Source organism: Hemitrygon akajei, chromosome 7 (assembly GCF_048418815.1).
Source record: "Hemitrygon akajei chromosome 7, sHemAka1.3, whole genome shotgun sequence".
NCBI classification, from domain to species: domain Eukaryota; kingdom Metazoa; phylum Chordata; class Chondrichthyes; order Myliobatiformes; family Dasyatidae; genus Hemitrygon; species Hemitrygon akajei.
This window is the reverse complement of record NC_133130.1, coordinates 107,809,500-107,830,424: the sequence shown is the minus strand read 5'-3', so window position 1 is coordinate 107,830,424 and position 20,925 is coordinate 107,809,500. Positions and strand designations below refer to the sequence as shown.

Here is a 20,925-nt window from a genome sequence, read left to right as displayed (position 1 = left end):
AAGGGAGAAATACAAAGAGATCTAGGAGTACTTGTTCATCAGTCACTGAAGGTGAATGAACAAGTGCAGCAGGCAGTGAAGAATGCTAATGGAATGTTAGCCTTTATTACAAAGGGAATTGAGTACAAGAGCAAGGAAATCCTTTTGCATTTGTACAGGGCCCTGGTGAGACCACACCTGGAGTATTGTGTACAGTTTTGGTCTCCAGGGTTAAGGAAAGACATCCTGGCTATAAAGGAAGTGCAGCGGAGATTCACGAGGTTAATTCCTGGGATGTCCAGACTGTTTTACGCAGAGAAGTTAGAGAGACTGGGCTTGTACACGCTGGCATTAAGGAGATTGAGAGGGGATCTGATTGCAACATACAAGATTATTAAGGGATTGGACAAGATAGAGGCAGGAAATATGTTCCAGATGCTGGGAGAGTCCAGTACCAGAGGGCATGGTTTGAGAATAAGGAGTAGGTCATTTAGGACAGAGTTAAGGAAAAACTTCTTCTCCCAGAGAGTTGTGGTGGTCTGGAATGCACTGCCTCGAAAGGCAGTGGAGGCCAATTCCCTGGATGCTTTCAAGAAGGAGCTAGATAGGGGAATCAAGGGATATGGGGAGAAGGCAGGAACCGGGTATTGATAGTAGATGATCAGCCATGATCTCAGAATGGCGGTGCAGGCTCGAAGGGCCGAATGGTCTACTTCTGCACCTATTGTCTAATTCTTCATAGTTCCTAACTTGTTAAAGTAGTGAAATTGTTTCATTTTCACTCCAAGCCTAAATGCTTGCTGCAGTGAGCAAAACAATTCTGAATTGTCTTGCTGCTTAGTTCTCACTTTTTGAACACAAATACATGCAATTATTTAGAAATTGTTTTCTCTAAGCATGGAGTAGCATCTAACAGCATACAACTGAAGTGATAGCTGCAGGTTAGAATTCAACATTTGAGAGAAACTTTGACAGGGAGATAGATGGGATAGCTATGGAGGATCATGGTCTGGGTGAAAGTCAATTGGACTATGCAGATAATCGTCCAGCAAGGGCTAGGTGGGCGGAAGGTTATGTTTCTGTGCAATGGTGTTTCAGTCTCTTGAGCTCCAGCAACATCTTCATAAATCTCCTCTCCGCTCTTTCTAGTTTAATGGCATCTTTCCTATAGCAGGGAGACTAAAACTGAACACAGTATTCCAAATGTGGCCATACCAATGTCTTAGACAACGCCTAGACTCTGCTCTGACTGATGCCAAAATCTGCTTTTACCACGTAGTCTACCTGTGATGCTGCTCTTAGGGAACCATGTACTTGTATTCCTATGTCTGTCTGTTCTAATGCACTCCCAAGGATCCTGCTGTTGATTGAAAGTCCTACCTGTATTTGTCTTCCCTAAACTTAGGAATTATGATCATTATTTCTGAAGTGCCTACTGACACTTCCACCTGTTTGGCTTCATTTCCTAAATTAAAACCCAGTAGAGCCCAGCCCCTTCTCTAATAGGATTATCTGTTTTCACTGAAAATTCAAAGAATATTTATTATTATTAAAGTGTATATACGATGTGCAACTTTGAGATTTGTCTCCTTAAAGGTAGCCACAAAACAAGGAAACCTAGTAGAACCCATTTAAAAGAAACTCAAACACCAATGTGCAGGATGAAAAAACAAATTGTGCAAACACAAAAGTTCAGTGAAGGTTGATGAGATTAGTCTCGGATGGCAGATTTACCATATGAGGATGGATTGAATAGATTCATAGTCATATAGCATGGAAGTAAGACTTTGGGCCCACCATATCTACACCAATCGGTGGACACATGTCCATTATTAATCCCATCTTCCAGCAGCTGGCTTATGCCTTGACAATTAAGATGCTCATCCAGACACTTATTAAATGTTGTCAGTGACACTTTTCCACTACTCTGTCAAGCACTGTATTTCAGAATCTCACCATTCTGGATGAAAGAGATCTCAAGGAATCAGTCAAAATTCTTAGAGCCAAATGGGTTGGGTGCAAAGAGGGTGTTTCAGCTCCTCAAGAAATCTAGAGGCAAAGACACAATCTCAAATTAAGGGTAAAATTATAATTTCACATAGATTGGTGAACCTCTGGGTGTTTCTATTTAGGAGAGCTATGGAAGCTCAGTCATTCTGTCTTGAAAGAAAAATGCTTACACAACAAATTAAAGGGGAAACATTTGTTTTCTGATGTGTAGATAACCACCTTTCCTTAATTCCATATTTTACTGTCCTCTTTCCAGATTTCATCTTCAGCCCTTTGTCACTTACTCCCATCACTTCTTAGCTTTTTGCATCATTCCCACTCTCTTCCCTCCCTCATCCCCTTCACTTGGTATCCACATATCACCTTCTAACTCTTGCTCCACCCCTTATCCCCAACTTTCTAATGTTAGCTATCTCTCCTCATTCTTTCAAGTCCAGATGAAGGATTTGACCCAACACATTGACTGTTCATCTCATTGCATATATGCTGCTTGACATGCTGTGTTCCACTCGCTCTTTTGTGTGTTGCACAAGATGCGGGCCCTCAACTGGAAATGCCAGCATACCCTTTTTTACCTGCAGAGATGTTGCTTCACCCGAGTTCTGGCATTTATTCATTGTGCAATTGAAGTTAGAGTGGGGCTGCTTTAATCTTTCTAATGATGTATTCTGATGTCAATATTAGATAAATAAACTGCTGTTCAATGTAGGTGTGCAGTTTGAGCAAGGAAGTTTTTTCTCCCCTCCTGTTCCGGAAGCTTCAATGTGCTAACAGTTTAATGACTACCGTAGATTCCGGACTACAGAGTGCACCTGATTAAAAGCCGCAGGCTCTAATTTTAGAAAGAAAATCAATTTTGTACTTGTACAAGCCGCACCGGATTTTAAGCCGCAGGTGTCCCACGTTGTAATATGAGATATTTACACAGAAAGATATTACACGTGAGGATTTTTTAACTTTTAATTAAATCCGTATGGTCACATAAACAAATACATATTGCAAATGCTTTTTTTCGAACTGTGCCTGTAACACGGCTACTTTTAAATATACATACGTATCGGTAACACACAAATTACGTTGCGTATACTTTTTTACTGAACAGTGCACGAACAACATTCCAATATCTCCTAACGACTGGTAAAAAAATATATACTGCAGCCTACCAGGAAAAGTTATTGATCGCCTTTAACTTAAAAGCTGCATCATATGCTTTGCAGCGTTTTCGCGCGGGTCTAATGCGCTCGCCCCCTCCTTTCCGTTTATCGCAAACCGTTATTTTCCCCACAAGACGTGGCGAAACCGGATGTGACGTCATAGCATAGGATGTAGTACAGAAAACAAATATACTTAAAATACTTCTAACATTAACTAGAAAATACTAACGAATTACTAAGCGAAAATATTATAAACTAAATAACTGCAATAAAAGGCAGCACAATGCTTTTCTTCGGGTGTTTTCCATGTTGATGAGGGTGAGTACAAATGACTGATTTACAATAATTTAATTGTGAAAGTGCGCTTGATTTATCGTACAATTTCATTGGACCTCTGTGAACTACTCATCAATTTTATTGGTCTACTGTTACGAGGCAAAATGTTTTTGGCGGCATGAAAAAAAACCATGCATTAGCCGCACCGTAGTAAAGGCTGCAGTGTTCAAAGCTGTTCAAAGCGTGGGAAAAAAGTAGCGGCTTATAATCCGGAATCTACGGTAGCTACTTTCTTTTGGCTGCTGTCCTGTGGATCTAATATATTTTTGAGCTACTGCTGGTGATGGTTCTGAGGATTGTACCAATGAAATATAGCTTATATGGATCTTCTTTTCAGATGCATTCCTGGTGGAATTTGTAAGGAAGAATTTTCCTTGTTCCCTTGGCCAATATTGCATGGAACCAACTTCATACTTGTGCTCACTCAGAAACCTGGTATATAATCAAAAGTATATACTTTTAATTAATACAAGAGCTAAAGAATAGGGGATAAAATTTCATCTTCAGTTCTCAATCTCAGGTGGGGAAGAAAGAGCCTTTGAGGCTCATGCCCTTGGTGTGTGCAGAGACAGATAAAACCAGGTCAGAAAGTGGAGGGATTGGGAGAAAGGTATATAGATGTCAGGGCCAGAATGAACAGGCAGGGGCAAAGTAATGAACAGAATGGGTTGAAATGTCTGTATTATGGGTATAAGTCAGTATGTAAAATTGATATTGTGGCCATAACAGACTTGGTTGAGAGAGGTACAGGACTGGCTACTTAACGTTCCAGGGTTTCAGTACTTTAGAAAAAATAGGGAAGGAGGTAAAGAAGCAGGGTGGTAGTGGAGGGGACTTGCACTATTACCCAGGGACAATGCCACAGTTGTACTCGGGAGAATGTAATGGACTGAGTCAAAATATCATTTGAGCTCAAAATAAGAAAGGTGCAATTACTCTGACTGAATTATACTATGGACACCCACTCTTCTCCCTTAACCATTGGAACATTGAGGTACAGGCATGCACACATCAGGGTAACTCCCAACTTCTCTAATATAGACAGGGCCTCCTTACTGTAAGATATTTAGACAGGGTCTCCATAACTTTGAAGATGATATATATCAGGGTAAGTAAGGATCTTGTGGAGAGTATTAAATTGGAGCAAGGAAGATTCTGAGAGAATTGGGCAGGAAGTAGGAAGAGTTAAGTTGAAATCAGCTGTTTTCAGCAAGTCTGCATCTGACGTGTGATTTAAAGACCAGCTGCATAGGGTAGAGAAAATAGTGGCACAGTAGCATTATAAGTGTATGTCTGTGCACTTGTCACAGTAGCATTACACTGTAATTTACTTTGAGACCAATAAAGTATCTATCTACCGGACAATAATGTTCCAGTAAGAAGGGATGACAGGATGAGGGAACCTTGTATGTTAAGAGAAGTGGTGAATTTAGTCAAGAAGAAAGAAAAAGAAAAGGAAGCTAAATCCCTAAAGAAGTCAGAAAAGAACTAAAAAAGGAAAGCTGGGATGGACCATGAAAAGTCCTTGGCAAGTAGGATTAAAGAGAATTCCAAGGAATTCTATACATACATAAAGAATAGGAGGAGGATAACTCTGTAAGGGGTAGGACCATTCAAGGACAAAGCAGGGAGCTTGTGCCTGGATGCAGAGGATGCAGGTTAGGTCCTGAATGAATACGTTGCATCCGTATTTATCGAGGAGAAAGACATGAAGGGAGATCAGTGTAGAGCATACTAATTTACTAGGTCATTTCTTAATAAAGGGGGAGGAAGGATTGGATTTGGTAGGATTGGTTTGAGGACAAGAGATAAAATTGCTGTAGTGTTGGCCAAGATCTTTGTGTCCTCTTCCAACCACAAACAACCCAGAGGACTAGTGAGTAGCTAATGTTATTCCATTATTCAAGAAATAACTTGGGGGTAATCCATTAGCTTGCTTAGGAACAGTAAACGTGGCTTTGTGTGGGACAAGCATTTTTACCAACTTGAATGAGATTTTGGAAGAGGTGAATGTGGTGGATGAACGTAAAGCTGTGGATATCGTCTGCATAGATTTTAATAAGGAGTTTGACAAGGTCCCTCATGAGAGCTTATCCAGAAGATGAAAATGTGATCTGTGGCTTGCCCAAAAAAGGCAGAAGGTAGTGGTCATTGGAACTTATTCTTGCAGGATATCTATGATTGTGATCAACGGTGTTGTTGCACAGGCATCGGTATTGAGGTATCTGCTTTTTGTTGTAAAGTATAAGCCACCTGGGTGCAAGCAAGGATGGGTGGGCAAGTAACTTTACAGATGATGCAAAGAGTGGTAGTGTTATGGATAGTGTAGAAGACTGTCAATAAAAACAGTGGGATATAGATCAGAAGCTGATATGAGTAGAGGCATGGCAGATGGTGTTTCACTTGGTCAAATGTGAGTGTTATATTTCAGAAAATTAAATATAAAGAGATAGTACACTTAATGTAAAGACCCTTGCTGTTGCTATGGGGAGGGTTCTTGTGAGATCCAAGTCTATAACTTCCTGAAAGTGGCTGCACAGGTTCATAGGGTGGTAAGGAAGGTATATGGCATGCTTGCCTTTATTAGTTGAGGAACTGAGTTCAAGAATTGGAAAGTTATGTTGCAACTTCATAAAATTCTAGTTATGTATGCATCTGCAGTATTGGATTAAATTCAGGTTGCCCTTGTAGGAAGGATATGGAGGCTTTGAAGCAACGTAAAAGAGTGATTTGAGGGAAGAAGGACGCCTCACGTCTTAATAAGCTGATAAGGAAGGCGGGCTCTGTCGTGGGCAAAGTACTGGAGAGTTTAACATCGGTAGCTGAGCGAAGGGCGCTGAGTAGGCTACGGTCAATTATGGAAAACCCTGAACATCCTCTACATAGCACCATCCAGAGACAGAGAAGCAGTTTCAGCGACAGGTTACTGTCGATGCAATGCTCCTCAGACAGGATGAAGAGGTCAATACTCCCCAATGCCATTAGGCTTTACAATTCAACTGCCAGGACTTAAGAACTTTTTTTTTTTTTTAAAGCTATTATTAATGCTTTTTGAGTTAGTGATTTAGATGCATATCATATTATTACTGAGTTAAGTATCGTATGTAAGGAGTTTTTGCTACAACAAGTGTATGGGACATTGGAAAAAATGTTGAATTTCTCCATGGGGATGAATAAAGTATCTATCTATCTATCTATGTGCCAAAAGGAGAGGTTGTACAAACTTGGGTTGTTTTCTCTGGAGTGGCAAAGACTGAGATGGGATCTGGCAGATTTATAAGATTATGAGGGGCATTGATAGACAACCAGTATCATATCTAATGCCAGAGGGCATGCATTTAAGCTGAGTGGGGCTCAGTTCAAAGGAGTGGTGTAGGGCAGGTTTTTTACACAGAGAAGTGGCTGTCTGGGCTGGTGGTGGAGGCTCATATGGTTCATTAAATTTATTATCAAAGATTATCAAAGAATGTATAATTTATACATCCTTGAAATCCACTTGCTCACAGATTGCCACAAAGCAAGAAACCTGAAATAATACAATTAAAGAAAAAAAATTTAAAAAGGCTAACACTTCATGTGCAAGAGAATTGTTTAAAAATGCAAATCATGTAAACAATTGAATCCAAACCAGAAACTGAGTTGTCAGATCCGAACCCCGGAACAGCCTGGAGTCGGCCCAAAGCCTCGCTATCAGTACGTAGTAGTGGGCATGGAGCAAAGCAGCCGTGGCCATCTTCATTGCCTCAATACCGTGGAGATTACCATCGTAGAAAACAAGTGAAATCAGCTCGTTCAAGAGGTTCATAGATAAACATGTGAATGTACAGAAAATGGAAGAATATAGATAATGTGAAGGTGGGGGGATAAGTTTGGTTGGGTATTTGATTACTAATTTGTCACAGCATTGAAGAGCCTGTTCCTGTGCTGCTAAGTTCTTTGTGTTCTTGTGATGGTAATATCTGCATTGCAGTCTGGCTGACAAACTCCAGTGGGAATTTAGAGCAACTGAGGGTTACACCCAGTTCAACTTGAGATGCAACAGAGAATATAACATAAAACATAATTGATTAACGTGTAACATAACTGATTATTGGTGTTTTGTGAATAAAATTGAGACTTAACATTTATTTTATTTTTTATAGGGAGGCTGTCCGTTATATTCAGGAAAATTTGACCATTAATACAGATGAGCTGGGCAGAGAGTGTCTCGTCAATGCTGCTAAAACATCAATGTCATCGAAGATAATTGGCGTGTATCTTTCCATTCAGAGTAGCTGGTGTGCCTTGTGTGAAGTTTTATTCCCAATTTTATTTCTGATGTTGCCATTCTTGCTGAGCAAAATTATTCACTTGTGGCGTATGTGCAATTTACTGTAGTGGTCGTTTAAATGTGTCCGTCTATAATAGTGTGTTTCATCAGGTTGAGCAGCCTGACTACATTAGGCAAGGCTGTTGTAGTTTTGAACTAAACATTCTCTTTCTTCAGATGCATAATGGCCTGCTCTATACTTCGTTTTCTGTTTCGTATGTTACCTGTTTACAGAACTTGTACTTTTTAAATTTTCATTTATTATTTCTGCTGTTGTCTTCAAAGAAACAAATAGTTGAATTTAATAGATGACTTTAAAACAATGAATAATTGAAATACAAGTTTCAAAATTAACACTTGTTTTACAGTACACTTTGCCACATAGCCCTGTTTATAATTCATTTATCAAGAGAGTTAAAAGTACCTCTTCTTGAAACTTCATTTTGACTAATTTCTTCTACAATTTGGCTTGTGTTGCTAATTAACCAATAATTATTCTCTGTTGTATCTCAACGCATCTTTACTTTATTTGCAAGTACAATTTTGGTCCAACAGTTTGCAGCTTTGTGTGTGTGTGTGTGTGTAATGTTGCAGTGATTTAGCGCATACATAAAAAGTGTTATATCTTTCTTGGCTCTGATATTTAATATACTTCACCATTGATGTAAATCTTGAGTTTTTAGATGCCCAATTTTGTGTATTCTTGGATAAGCCTTAACCAGACATGCAGTGATGCAGACTTCTTTGCCAACATGGTGGTAGATGCTGTTCATGCTGTAAAATTCACTGATGCCAAAGGACAGGCCCGATATCCGATCAAAGCTGTTAATGTGCTAAAGGCACATGGACGTAGTCAAAGAGAGAGTATTTTGGTGAATGGATATGCACTTAATGCTACAGTTGGTTCACAAGGTAGTACTCCAGATGTTTTGATTATATGTCATTACATTTTAAAACAGTATTCTATGTCACCCTAGTGTTTTCACCTGAATGTTCCACCGTTTTTCAAATATTACTGTTGTGTTGTCTGATTTTTGCCAATCCAACATTTCTTGAATTAAGTAACATTTTTATGGCATTCCAAGTGTGACTGCTGCTGGAAGTTGGCAACAAAGTTCAATCCAGCATTAGCTTCTCTTCACCTGGTCATGGAATATATTCAAAAAGTAGATCAATAAATATTGAGGTATTAGGGAATCAAAACATTGTTTAGTGGAGAAAAGTGATGTATTATGTCATTGAATGATGGAGCAGGGATGAGAAGCCTACCCCTGCTTGTAGGTTTTCTGTTACTTGGTTAAGGCTGCTTAATAATGGAGGCTAGGAATTGAAATGTCATCTGTATACATCGTAACTATTTTTATCTCTATTCAGTTAATTACTGAGGGTCTTTACAAGATCTAATTTTTATTTACTGATCATTTTGAAAAGTAATGTTCTTTTCCTAAAGTGCAAAACTGCTCTTCTATTAAATCTGAAGATGTTCAGCATTCTGCTGTTTTACTTTCTACATACATATTTTGAAATGTATTTTTTATTAATTTTGTTTGTTTTGATCTGTCAGAAGGTACTTTCTGTAGGGTGTTGATACACTTTCAAGGTATAATTTCCAGAGAAACTTTTAGCTGTGTTTTGCTAACTGGGAAGAGTTCTTTAGGGAAGATAAAGGGGAACAGTGCCGTACCTAAGTTGGTGATGCTGATCATTCTGTAACTGAGGTTTCATACAGCCTACTCCTACAAAGGCTTGTCTATTGTTTTGGATGAATTAAGATTAATTGAAGCCTTCCTTTGTGTAGGAATGACCAAACGAATTGTCAATGCTAAGATTGCATGCTTGGACTTCAGTCTGCAAAAGACAAAAATGAAGCTGGGCGTTCAAATTGTCATCTCTGACCCTGAAAAACTGGACCAAATCCGACAGAGGTATGACTGGAGATGGACATCCATTGATAATAATTTTGAATGTTTGAACCTCTAAAATTAAAAAGTTGTAATTTTATCCAGAGGATTATACAAAGAATTGGAGAAATATTATTTTCTTCAATATTAGCCTGGAGCTAGGGAGAGTACTTTGGGAGTAGATATTTAGTAGTCCACATCAGACATGGACGTCATTTAAAGGCCAGCTGGTCAAATTCGAGACCACATGCTGCTGAGGAAGAAAGACAATGGAAAAGGTTGTGGACCTGAAGTGGTAGATGTTGCAAACTTAGTCAAAAAGAAGCATGTGTGCTCATGTGCCTGTCTTTTAAACCTCATCGTGTCTGTTTCTGCTACCACCCCTGGCGACATGTTTCAAGCATCCAGTGTTCTGTTTAAAAGAAAAACAACTTGCCCCTCTCAACTTAGTATTTGACGGGCTAGATAGTCTTTTTACTGGGTAGAAATATCGTGTCTCTCATAATTCTGCAATTCGCTATCAGGTCTCCCCTCAGTCTGGCGCTCAAATGAAAACAACCCAAGTTTGTCAAATTCTCTTCATAGCAGAGCAGTTGGAAATATGAATGGAGAAATGACAAGTGGAATTTAATGTAGGCAGAGAGGCATTATACTTTAGAGGATCAAATGTGAGGAGAAAGTATACAGTACCTGGCAAGACCTTCAACGGCATTTGTATATGGAGGAATCTTGGGGTGCGTTTTGCATTTTGGCATACAATGTGGGTATTAATGGTTCTGTATTTTACCTACAGAGAGTCTGATATCACAAAAGAACGAATCCAGAAAATCTTGGCCACAGGTGCCAATGTCATTCTGACCACTGGTGGCATAGATGATATGTGTCTAAAATATTTTGTGGACGTTGGGGCTATGGCAGTGCGCCGATGTCTGAAGAGAGATTTAAAGAGAATTGCCAAAGCAAGTGGAGGTAAGAGCATTGAATCTAGTTTAACACACTGAAAGCTGGAGAAACTCAATGAGTCCTGCAGCCTATGTGGAGTGAAACGAACAGAGCGAACTGGACACTCATATGGATTGAACGGTGGAGGAGGGATAGTGTTAAAGAAAAGGTGAAAGCCAACACATTACTGAAATTCACTCAGAATATACTAATCGCCACAAAAAATATCTAATTGTTCATTTCTTGACGCATACACAGGTTATAGAAAATGGTGATGGGATCATTTTCTACGAAAGCACCCCATCCCTCATGACATGGGGATTGCCTAGATCTGATCTCGCCTTTGTGCTCCTTTTCTAGAGAGTCGTTCTGTGATAAGAGTAAATACTGGAAACAGTTTAAATATTGGCATACATTTAGCTATCCAAGACAGAACCAGGCTCCTCAGCCCACTATATCCATGCTGAGCATCATGTACCTAGCCATACTGATCCCGTCACTTAGCATTTGACCTGTAGGCCTCTATGCCAAGGTATTCCAGATGCTTATCTTGTTAACTGTTTTCTGAGAATCTGTTTCCTCCAACTCCTCAGGTAGTGTGTCCCAGATTTCAGCAATCTGCCAAGTAAAAATCTTTCTCAAATCTTCCTGCTCTAGACCTTTTGCCTTAAATCTTCTGCCCTCTCATTTTGGAAATCTTTAGTAAAGAGTGAAGTTTCTCATTCTCCATCTGTGCCCCTCATAAGTTTGCATGCTTCAGTGTGACCCTAGTCCCCCTCTCTGCCCTCTTCAAAAATAAATTAACTCAGTCTATCTTGTTTCTCGTAGCTGAAATGCTCCATCGTACTCATGATTCTTCTGTTACCCACTCCAGTGGAATCATCATCCTGTAGTGTGACATTCAGAACCTGTGACCTGCTTAGAGCAGTGAAGATTTACATGATATGGTGTTCTGCATCACCTTTATAACAGGAATAATTCGTTTCTTCTGCTGTGTTTTTAATGATGCTGCATATTGTTGCATTGATTAAATGAAAAAAATCTCCTATTACTCTTCTTGTTTGTAGCTACAATGTGTTCAACGCTGACAAACCTGGAAGGAGAGGAGACATTTGAAGCTTCCATGTTAGGCCAGGCTGAAGAAGTGGTTCAAGAAAGAATATGTGATGATGAACTAATTCTTGTTAAGAAGTAAGTGACTAGTTGGAAAGAATCTAGATTTTGGATTTTATTTTCTTATTTGAGTAAATGAGGGATTTTATATACAGTCGACCCTCCTTATCCGCGAGTGATTGGTTCCGGGACCCCTCATGGATACCAAAAAACGCGGATGCTCAAGTCCCTTATTCAGCCTGTCTCAATGCGGTGGATCTTAGGACCCAGCAGAACCACTGTCCCAGTGCGGTGGACCTTAGGACCGGGCGGCAGAGCTCTGAATCCGCAGTGTTTCTGTTCATGAAAGTAATCACGATTGAAAATAAAGTGGAAATAATAAAGCGATCGGAAAGAGGTGAAATGCCATCGGTCATTGTAAAAACGTTAGGCCACGTCGGTCAACGATCGGAACAATTTTAAAGGATAAAGTGAGAAAGGCCCTGCCCCAATGAAAGCTACAGTTATTACTAAGCAACGCAGTGGTTTAATTATTGGCTTTGGGGGGGTGGGGGGGGTTTGAGTTTTTGATCCTCCACATCAACCTGGCATGGATGATTGGTCTGTCACTGGATCGAACTCGGGAACTTCTGTTCCCGAGCAAAGTGCTGAATCACATGTTCTTAGTGTTTTATATGCATAGGAAGGTAAAATATATACTATATACTAAGACAAACGTTTGACTAACTGAAGCTAAATAATACCGGATGTACCTGTTCCAACTTAGTAAGAGAACTTCCAATTTTTTAAAAATCCCGATCCACGATAACCCACGCACATCCTCCCGTATACTTTAAATCATCTCTAGATTACTTATAATACCTAATACAATGTAAATGCTATGTAAAATAGTTATACTGCATTGTTTAGGTGACAAGAAAAAAAGTGTACATGCTCGAACAACAAGTGCTGGAAGAGCAGTTCTGGGTTTTCTCGATTCGCAGTTGGTTGAATTCGGGGATGCGGAACTGGCAGACTAATCAGTTTGCTTTGGATATTGCTTGCATGAAACTCTGGGTGCAGTCTCTAGATCACTGTACAATTACCATCAGATGGCCTTATTCCTGTATTCAATGTTCACTCACAATAAAGCCCAAATGCCTTCCTAATTGCTTACTGACCTACACACTAGCTTACAATGACCCCGTACAACATTCTCACAGCAGCTAAAAAACTGTGCTTTTCTGTTTTGAGAAATTGATAACTGCATTTTCTCAAGTTGTATTGCGTCTGCTGTGTTGTGGATGCTAGACCATTAGAAGCATTTAAGATAGAGAAGCATTTAAGATATATTTGTTAGCCGTGTTAAAATAAATAGAAACGGGGACGGGCCCTTCAGCCATAGGGAAACTTTTGGAGAGAATTCTTAAGGATAGGATGTTTGAACATTTGTAAGGCCATGGCTTGGTGAGATATCCAAATGAATCCCTCCTACCTACACAATGTCCCTATCTCTCCATCTTCCTCACATTCATGTGCCTATCTAAATATCTTAAAAGCTCCTAATGTATTTGCCTCTACTGCCATACAATGCAGTGCATTCCATGTATCTACCACTCTTGAGTAAAAAAAATTACTCCACACATCCCCTTTGAACCTACCCACTCTCACCTTTAAGCACGCCCTCTAATATTAAACATTTCTATGCTGCGAAACAGATTTTTTTCTTTTTGACTAAATTCATTCCCTCTCTGGACGTCAAATGTTCTCTTATTTTTCCATCCCTGTCCATCTAAAAGGAACATGCCTTTACTGTACTCTTTGAAATCGATCTTTAAACACTCTCCACATGTCTGACACGGACTTGCCAGTAAACCAAGTTTCAGTGATGGCCACAACATTGAAGTTCCATGCACTGTTCATAATATTTACCCATAATAGTCATAGCATTAAAATGAAAGTAGAGTTGTGAATGTTGTCTGGAGCATAAAATGTAGCAGAATTAGGCCATGCAGCCCATCAGTTTCCTCTGCTGTTCGATCATGGCTGATATATTTCCCCTATCAAACCTATTCTGCTTTTCTCCCTGTAACCTTTGAATTTCTTACTAATCAAGAAACTGTCAATCTCTGCCTTAAGTATACCCAATGACTTGGCCTCCATGGCAATCTTGGGCAATGAATTCCAAAGAGATTCACCACTCTCTAGCTAAAGAAATTCCTCATTTCTGTTCTACAGCGACATCCTTTATTCTAAGGTTGTGCCCTGTGGTCCTAGACTGTCCCACTGTTGGAAACATCCTCTCTAAGTCCAACCAGGCTTTTCAGTGTTTCAGTGTTACCCCCACATTCTTCTAAATTCCAGTGAGTACAGGCCCAGTCATTAAATGCTGCTTATATAAGACGGTACAGAATTTGGCCATTCAGCTCATCGAACTTGCTCCATCATTCCATCATGGCTGATTCATTTTCCCTCTCAACCACATTCTCCTGCCTTCTCCCAGCAACCTTTCACGCCCTGACTAATCAAAATCATATCAACCTTCATCTTAAGAAACACCTGATAACTTGGTCTCCACAGTTGCCTGTGGCAACAAATTCCACAGATTCACCACCCTCTGGCTAAATGTCACGTTAACCTTTTCGTTCCCGGGATCATTCCAGATCCTTTCTCAGATATGGAGCACAGAATGGTTCACCATATTCCAAGTGAGGTCTGACCATTGCCTTATAAAGCCTCATCATTACATTCTTGCCTTTATATCCTAGTCCTCTGGAAAGTAATGCTGGCATTGCATTTGACTTCCTTACTACCGACTCAACCTGCAAGCTGACCTTTAGGGACTCCCAAGCACTTTGGATTTCTGAATTTGTTCCCCATCTAGAAAATAGTCTACACCTTTAATCCTTCTACTAAAGTGCATGACTATACACTTCCTTGCACTGTATTTCATCTGCCATTTCTTTGTCTATTCTCCTAATCTGTCCAAATCCTTTATGCTTCCTCAACACTACCTGCCCCCCCCCCCCCCCCCAAAATCATCTCAGAAGCTTCACACCATCCAGGAAAAAAGCAGTTTTAATTGAAAGCCAGACCATCTCACTCCCTCTGTCAAAGGCACATCAAAGCTACAGGAAAGAACTCTGGTGGCTTCGGGAGACCATGACATCTTCCACCTCGGAGCACTAGGCATTGTTGATTCCTTCTCGAGTCATGTGTTACCTAACTCAGAAAGAGATTGTGATTCCTCACCATTGGGTCCAGGTAGTGGAGTATCTTAACCAGTTCCGCCTAGGCCTGACTGTATCCCATTCTGATTTCCTCAATATCCAGCAATATAGAATCCCCATTTCAATTATTGAGCTTCCACAGCCTTCTTGAGTGGGGAATTCCAAATATTCATCACTTCCTACATATCCCTTACTCGGAATCAGTTAAGAAGAAAACTGCAGGCAGTGTTCCAATAATGTTGTACCAAGGTATGTTCTTTGACCCTTGCTCGTAGTTTAAGTGCTTTATAGTCATAGAGGTTATTGTCCAGGTTATTCCAGTTAATTTTAATGTTTGTCTCTCATTTTGCTCTGCGATTATTTGGGACATTTTGTTCAGGCGCTCCCATTTATTTGCTGCCACACTTATATCAGTAGTGTGACCAGTTATACGCGTGGGATAAAGAAAATTCAGCCATGTGTAACTTGAGGCACTGCTGTTGTGTTAATAGTAATGACATGGTCTGGAACATACTCTGTGCTTTTGTGTGTACTCAATAGAGTAAGTTGTTAAGGTAGCCAGCTTGCCATTTAGTCATAAATGTAGGACATAAAAGAACCATTCTGTACAATTTGTGTGCTGGCTGAGAAAACACCCGTGTGTCCTCCCATCTTCTATCACTGGGTATGTAGACTGGCAGCATTCCAGCATTTCCTTATTTCATGAATTGTGAATTGGTTGCCAGGAAATAGAAATAAAACTTCTCTGGGAGGTCAACTGTGGTGAGTGGAGTGCTCCAGGGATCAGTGATTGGGCCCCAACCACTGGGATGAGGGAACTAAATGTCTGATAGTAACAACACAAAGCCAAGGGTGGGGATCTGAGTGTTAAAGCACGCAATCTGGTGTAGTTGGGTGAGTGGGATAAATATAAAGTTATCCACTTACATTGCCATGGAGTTGTACAACCCAGAAACAGCCCTTCACACCACCTCCATGCTACCCACCCACCGCACCCTTCCACACTAATCACGTTGATCAACGGTAGGTCTATGGCCTTCAGTACATTGTTTATTCAAGAATGGTTCAGATGCTGCTTAAATCTTGTAGGAGAGTCTACCTCCACTACCTCTTGAGGCAGCATGTTCCAGAATTCAATATTTTTCCTCTAAGATGCTCTCTAAACCTCCCCCCAGATACCGGTGGTTGGGGGGATGTTTCAAACACCCTCAAGCTATGGAGGATCAGGCAAAAGTCCTTGCCCAGAGAGTGGTGAACCTACATAATTCTCTGCTGGGAAAAACATGGAGACCATGCTGTTAAATTTATGACGGAGGGATTAAAATATGTGGAGCAAACAGAGGAATGGTAGCTGTGGATTACCTGTGGTGTCAAGTCTTGAGGGCTGGCTGCTTGTGTTTCTGTATTCCTGGGCTAACGCCTGTTGATCTACATTTGAGGCCTTGCACCGTAGTGTTTTTTTAATATAAATTTCTCATTGTATTTAGTTCATCTCATTATCCCCCTCCAGCTCTACAACTGTGTCCCTTCGTGTTATCTTTGTGACTAATTTTTAGAAGTCTAGTTATTAATGTTTGTAAGTTCTTCCCCTCTGTCCTACCTGAAATGTACAGTTTCTCTTTTCATTTATTCATCTGCCCTGTTCTCTCCTTACATTTTATCGTGTTCGGTTTGATAATTCCTCCTATGAAGTCATTAATGCATAGCATCTACGCCTGTATTAAGTTTTAAAATGCATGTTAGGAGTTGTGACTTGCATCTTGTTACAAGCTTAAAGAGCATTGAATATAATTTTGTTGTTAAGCGGTCTGCCAAATTGATTGGGCTTTTTATTTTGTTTTCAAGCACAAAGAGTCGTACTTCTGCTTCCATTATATTGCGTGGAGCAAATGATTTCATGTGTGATGAGATGGAGCGCTCCCTCCATGATGCCCTCTGTGTGGTGAAGAGAGTCCTTGAGTCCAAGTCAATAGTTCCAGGAGGTGGTGCAGTGGAAGCTGCATTGTCCATCTATTTGGAGAACTATGCAACTAGTTTGGTATGGATTTTAATTTGCACATTTCCATAAAAAAAATCAAAATGCAGGCTTTTCTACTTTTCTTTCCTACTGGCTATATAACTGTTGTGTACCCTTTTGATCCCATTCAAATAATACTTACAGATGTGCAGTGAATTAATTGTCACTGATGTATTAATTGACTGAAAGTTAGTGAGAATATTGTTTTCATTTTAGGGATCACGTGAACAACTTGCAATTGCTGAATTTGCTCGGGCTTTGTTGGTCATTCCAAAGACTCTGGCAGTAAATGCAGCTCAAGATTCAACGGATTTAGTAGCCAAATTGCGTGCTTTCCACAATGAAGCCCAGGTAAATCCTGAGCGCAAGAAATTGAAATGGTAAGTACAGTTTTCTGCTTCAGGTAGTATGTGTCATTACTTGTATTTATAACCCACTGAAAGATTCATGGCCTTGAGTAAAGGTTAAGCAGCACCTTGGAAACTTTATTTATTTTTACATTTTGTATAGGGGCTCATTTTATCCACCCAAAAGTTGTATGTTTCCAATATTACATGGTATTAGAAATTATCAGACAAGCTGTCTTTGCATTTCTTTATCCTGTTAACTTTCTTTTGGTGGTGGGGTTTCAAGAATGAGGCAGCTCTTTTGCATTTTTAAACAGTTCTTCAATGCATTGAATGCCAGAACTTAATATTCAGAAGACTGTGGAGAAGGGATAGAAACATCCTGAAGAATGGGTAGTCTTCAAGGAGCTTAATAAGCATAGGATCCTGATCCACTGTATGGGGATCAAGGCTTGAGTTAAGCGGATAGATGGCCAGATTCTGTTACATATTATTACTAATTTCTTTGCTAAAAAGATTTTATTGGTTAAGATCTGTAGGGGCATTTCAGACTAAACCCTAGTTCCAAGCAGATTACCTCAATCGAAAGAGGTGGTAGTACCTGAACAAAGTATAAGCTTTGTCTGGAGAACTTGAAAATCACTCAAATTCCAAAGCATTAAGGTTGACTTCTGTTGATCTTCAGTGTGACTGATTAATGTGACAGGACAGTACAGGAGCAAGCCTTTGATGTTTTGCCAAGCCAATTAAACACCTAATACTTGCACAAGGTCCATATCTCTCCATTCTCTAAAGGCATGTGCTTATGTAAGGGCCTCTTGAAAACCTCTGTCATATCTGCTTCTATCATCACCCATCCTCTATAAAAACAAAATTTTGCCCCACACATTTGAATTTTAGTCTTAAATGCATGCCCTCTAGTATTAGAAATTTCAGTCCTGGATAAAGGATATCACCTGTCTATCTATGGCTCTTAAGAACTTCTATCAGACCTCCCCCTCAGACTCTGCTACTCCAGAGAAAACAACCTGAGTACGTCCAATTTGCAGGGTTCCTCCAGTGCTTTGCATGTTTCTCCTTATAACACATGCAACAGCATCCCTTTTGATTGTCTCTATATCCTTCCTATAAAGGGGTGACCAAAATTGATAGCAATACTCCAGATGCAGCCTACTAGATTTTTATAAAGCTACAACATTATTTCCTGACTCTTGAATTTGGTGACTTGACCAATAAATACAAGCATATACAAGCCTTCTTTATTACCATATCAGCATGTGCAGCTATGGACTTGGACCCCAAGATCTCTCTATGTGCCATTGCTGTTAAGGGTCTAGCCATTTACATTTGATTTCCCAAAGTGTACCACCTCAATTACCCACATTAAGCTTCCATTAGTTTGTTTGGGATCAACAGTTAGATTGAGTGGGATAATTATTGATGCACTTGGCACTTTTTCTCAATTCCTAAATAAATTAGCGGTGCTGGCCAGAAGAATCTTAGTGGAAAGAGATTTTGTTCAGAAGTGAACTGCCATCATTAGACCTGGCTCTGTTGAATAATGAGCGAGGCGGACTGGGCATCTGGATCTTGAGAAAATGGAGCAATCACAGGGAATACAGAGAAGGTGAATCCACAGGACAGTGAAACATTCAGCCCATTCTGTCAGTATATTACGATGACAGTCAGCAGAAATTTAGTGTAAACTTGGACGCAGTAAGAAAATAGCAAGGGTGGTGGTTGAGGCAGATGCATTAGAGACATTAAAGGAACTCTTCGTCACATAGATAGAAAATTGGAAGGAAGGGTTAGATGGATTTTGGAGTAGGTCAGCTCAACATCATGGGCTTAAAGAGCCTTACCACACTGAATGGTTCTATGTTGCAAGGAGCAATAGAATGAAAAGTAGGTGGAGGGGAAGACATTCTAAAATTATCCAAAAATTCATATGATTGAAAAATGAAGCAATTTGGCAGTAATTAATTACATTGTTAAGGTTTTTTTTAGATCTTTGCAAATAAAACAAAGTGAGGTGTCCTGGAAAACACTTTATTGAATTCCAAAACCTGAACACCCCAGCCTGCTAAGAACTCTTTACACAATTACATCATCATGTCAGACCAGCCTCTTAAAGTGAAACCCCAACACGATGTCAGTGGTTGTGAATTACATGCATTTCCACCGATTACATTACCCTACACTTATGTGAAGTGATAAGTTCATATCTGTTTAGTTCAGGCAGGGAATAGAGGGCAAGTTCATGTTGGGATTATGTGGCACAGAAGCGTTTAATGGAGACAAGCTAACAACTGTTTGAACATTATTATTAAACTGGTGTGGCTTTGGTTTTGATTTATAACAGGTTTTTATTCATCTTTGCTGGGTGAATTACCATTAGCAAAGGAAGCATGTTCATTGCCTGGAATAGCAGAGGAGCTTTCCTCATGGCTCTTGCAGGTGATTTTTAAGAATGAAGAAGTTGAGAGGTGAATCAAAGGAAAAATGCTGAAATTTGTGAATGATTATTTTGGTTCTATTAAGCAATTCAGGTACTTGGTACTACAATCATGCTCCAAAGAGGGTTTCTTGGTCTTATTGGCTAGTTTCATTTTTAAATCCTTATTTGAAAAATATCTTGTCTCTTCTTACATAGGATTGGCCTTGATTTAGTGAATGGTAAACCAAGAGACAACAAGCAAGCTGGAGTATTTGAGCCAACTCTGGTGAAAACTAAGAGTTTGAAGTTTGCAACAGAAGCTGCTATTACCATCCTTCGCATTGATGATCTTATCAAACTTTATCCAGAAGAGAAGCAGGACAAAGGAAAGAGTTACCATGATGCAGTTCAGAGTGGAGAACTGGAGGGTTAAAGCAACAATAGATGTAACCACAGTATTAGTCATAAACAATTTGTACTTTAGTATGTTAGTTAGCAAAATGCAACGTAAAATATTCCTTTATCTATTGTTCATGTTACTGTGGCGCATATAGTGAATATTCCGTTCCATCTATTGTGTAAAAGGAATAAGGTCAAAATCCCCATCTGTCTAGTCAGTTCCAGACTCTGGTGACTGGCAGGAGGAGTGTCGCAGCTTCTCTGAGCTGTTGAAAACTGTTTGTCTTCAATAAAAGTTTGAAGTGAAAGGATAGAAAGTGCTTTCTGTTTTATCTGTCAAGTTTGTTGAAACAGTTTCATCCCCCTTGATTTTAAATTGTGCTTTAGAATCATTACTTAAACTTCAAAGTTAGAAAAACTTGTATCTACATTATGTATAAAATAATCAAAAATTACTTGGGTTATGAATTAAAGGGTATGTATTCAAAGTATTCTTGAGATTATGTTATCATTAAACCAATTAGTAGGCACACTTGTGTAAGTTGGAATAATTAATGATCGCCTTTAAACAAGTAAAAAAAAGGTGTAAATTATGATGGGGCTAACACCAGCTTCTGAGACTTGGATGAATCAAGCATATTGATGTATTTTAGCTATTTCTTTATGAAAATGATCAGTTATATCTTCAGACTCATCAACTATTTAAGTACAGAACTCCTTGCCTATAACTGCACATGTCCTCCTCACTTTCCTTCCATAGGATTTTGAAGAA

At 39.6% G+C, this 20,925-nt stretch overlaps 1 protein-coding gene across 1 annotated transcript in view; it reads left to right on the top strand.

Moving 5' to 3' along the window:
• The window catches only part of tcp1 (t-complex 1), a 32,467-nt gene extending 11,823 nt beyond the window's left edge, over positions 1–20,644 (top strand). Inside the window, exons 5-12 of the mRNA XM_073051660.1 lie at positions 7,622–7,732; positions 8,519–8,700; positions 9,587–9,713; positions 10,483–10,658; positions 11,699–11,822; positions 16,799–16,991; positions 17,187–17,350; positions 19,971–20,644. Of these exons, the coding sequence (XP_072907761.1) occupies positions 7,622–7,732; positions 8,519–8,700; positions 9,587–9,713; positions 10,483–10,658; positions 11,699–11,822; positions 16,799–16,991; positions 17,187–17,350; positions 19,971–20,187 (1,294 nt within the window). The 3' untranslated portion in view covers positions 20,188–20,644. The remainder of the gene's footprint in view (positions 1–7,621; positions 7,733–8,518; positions 8,701–9,586; positions 9,714–10,482; positions 10,659–11,698; positions 11,823–16,798; positions 16,992–17,186; positions 17,351–19,970) is intronic.
• Positions 20,645–20,925: the final 281 nt, after the last annotated feature.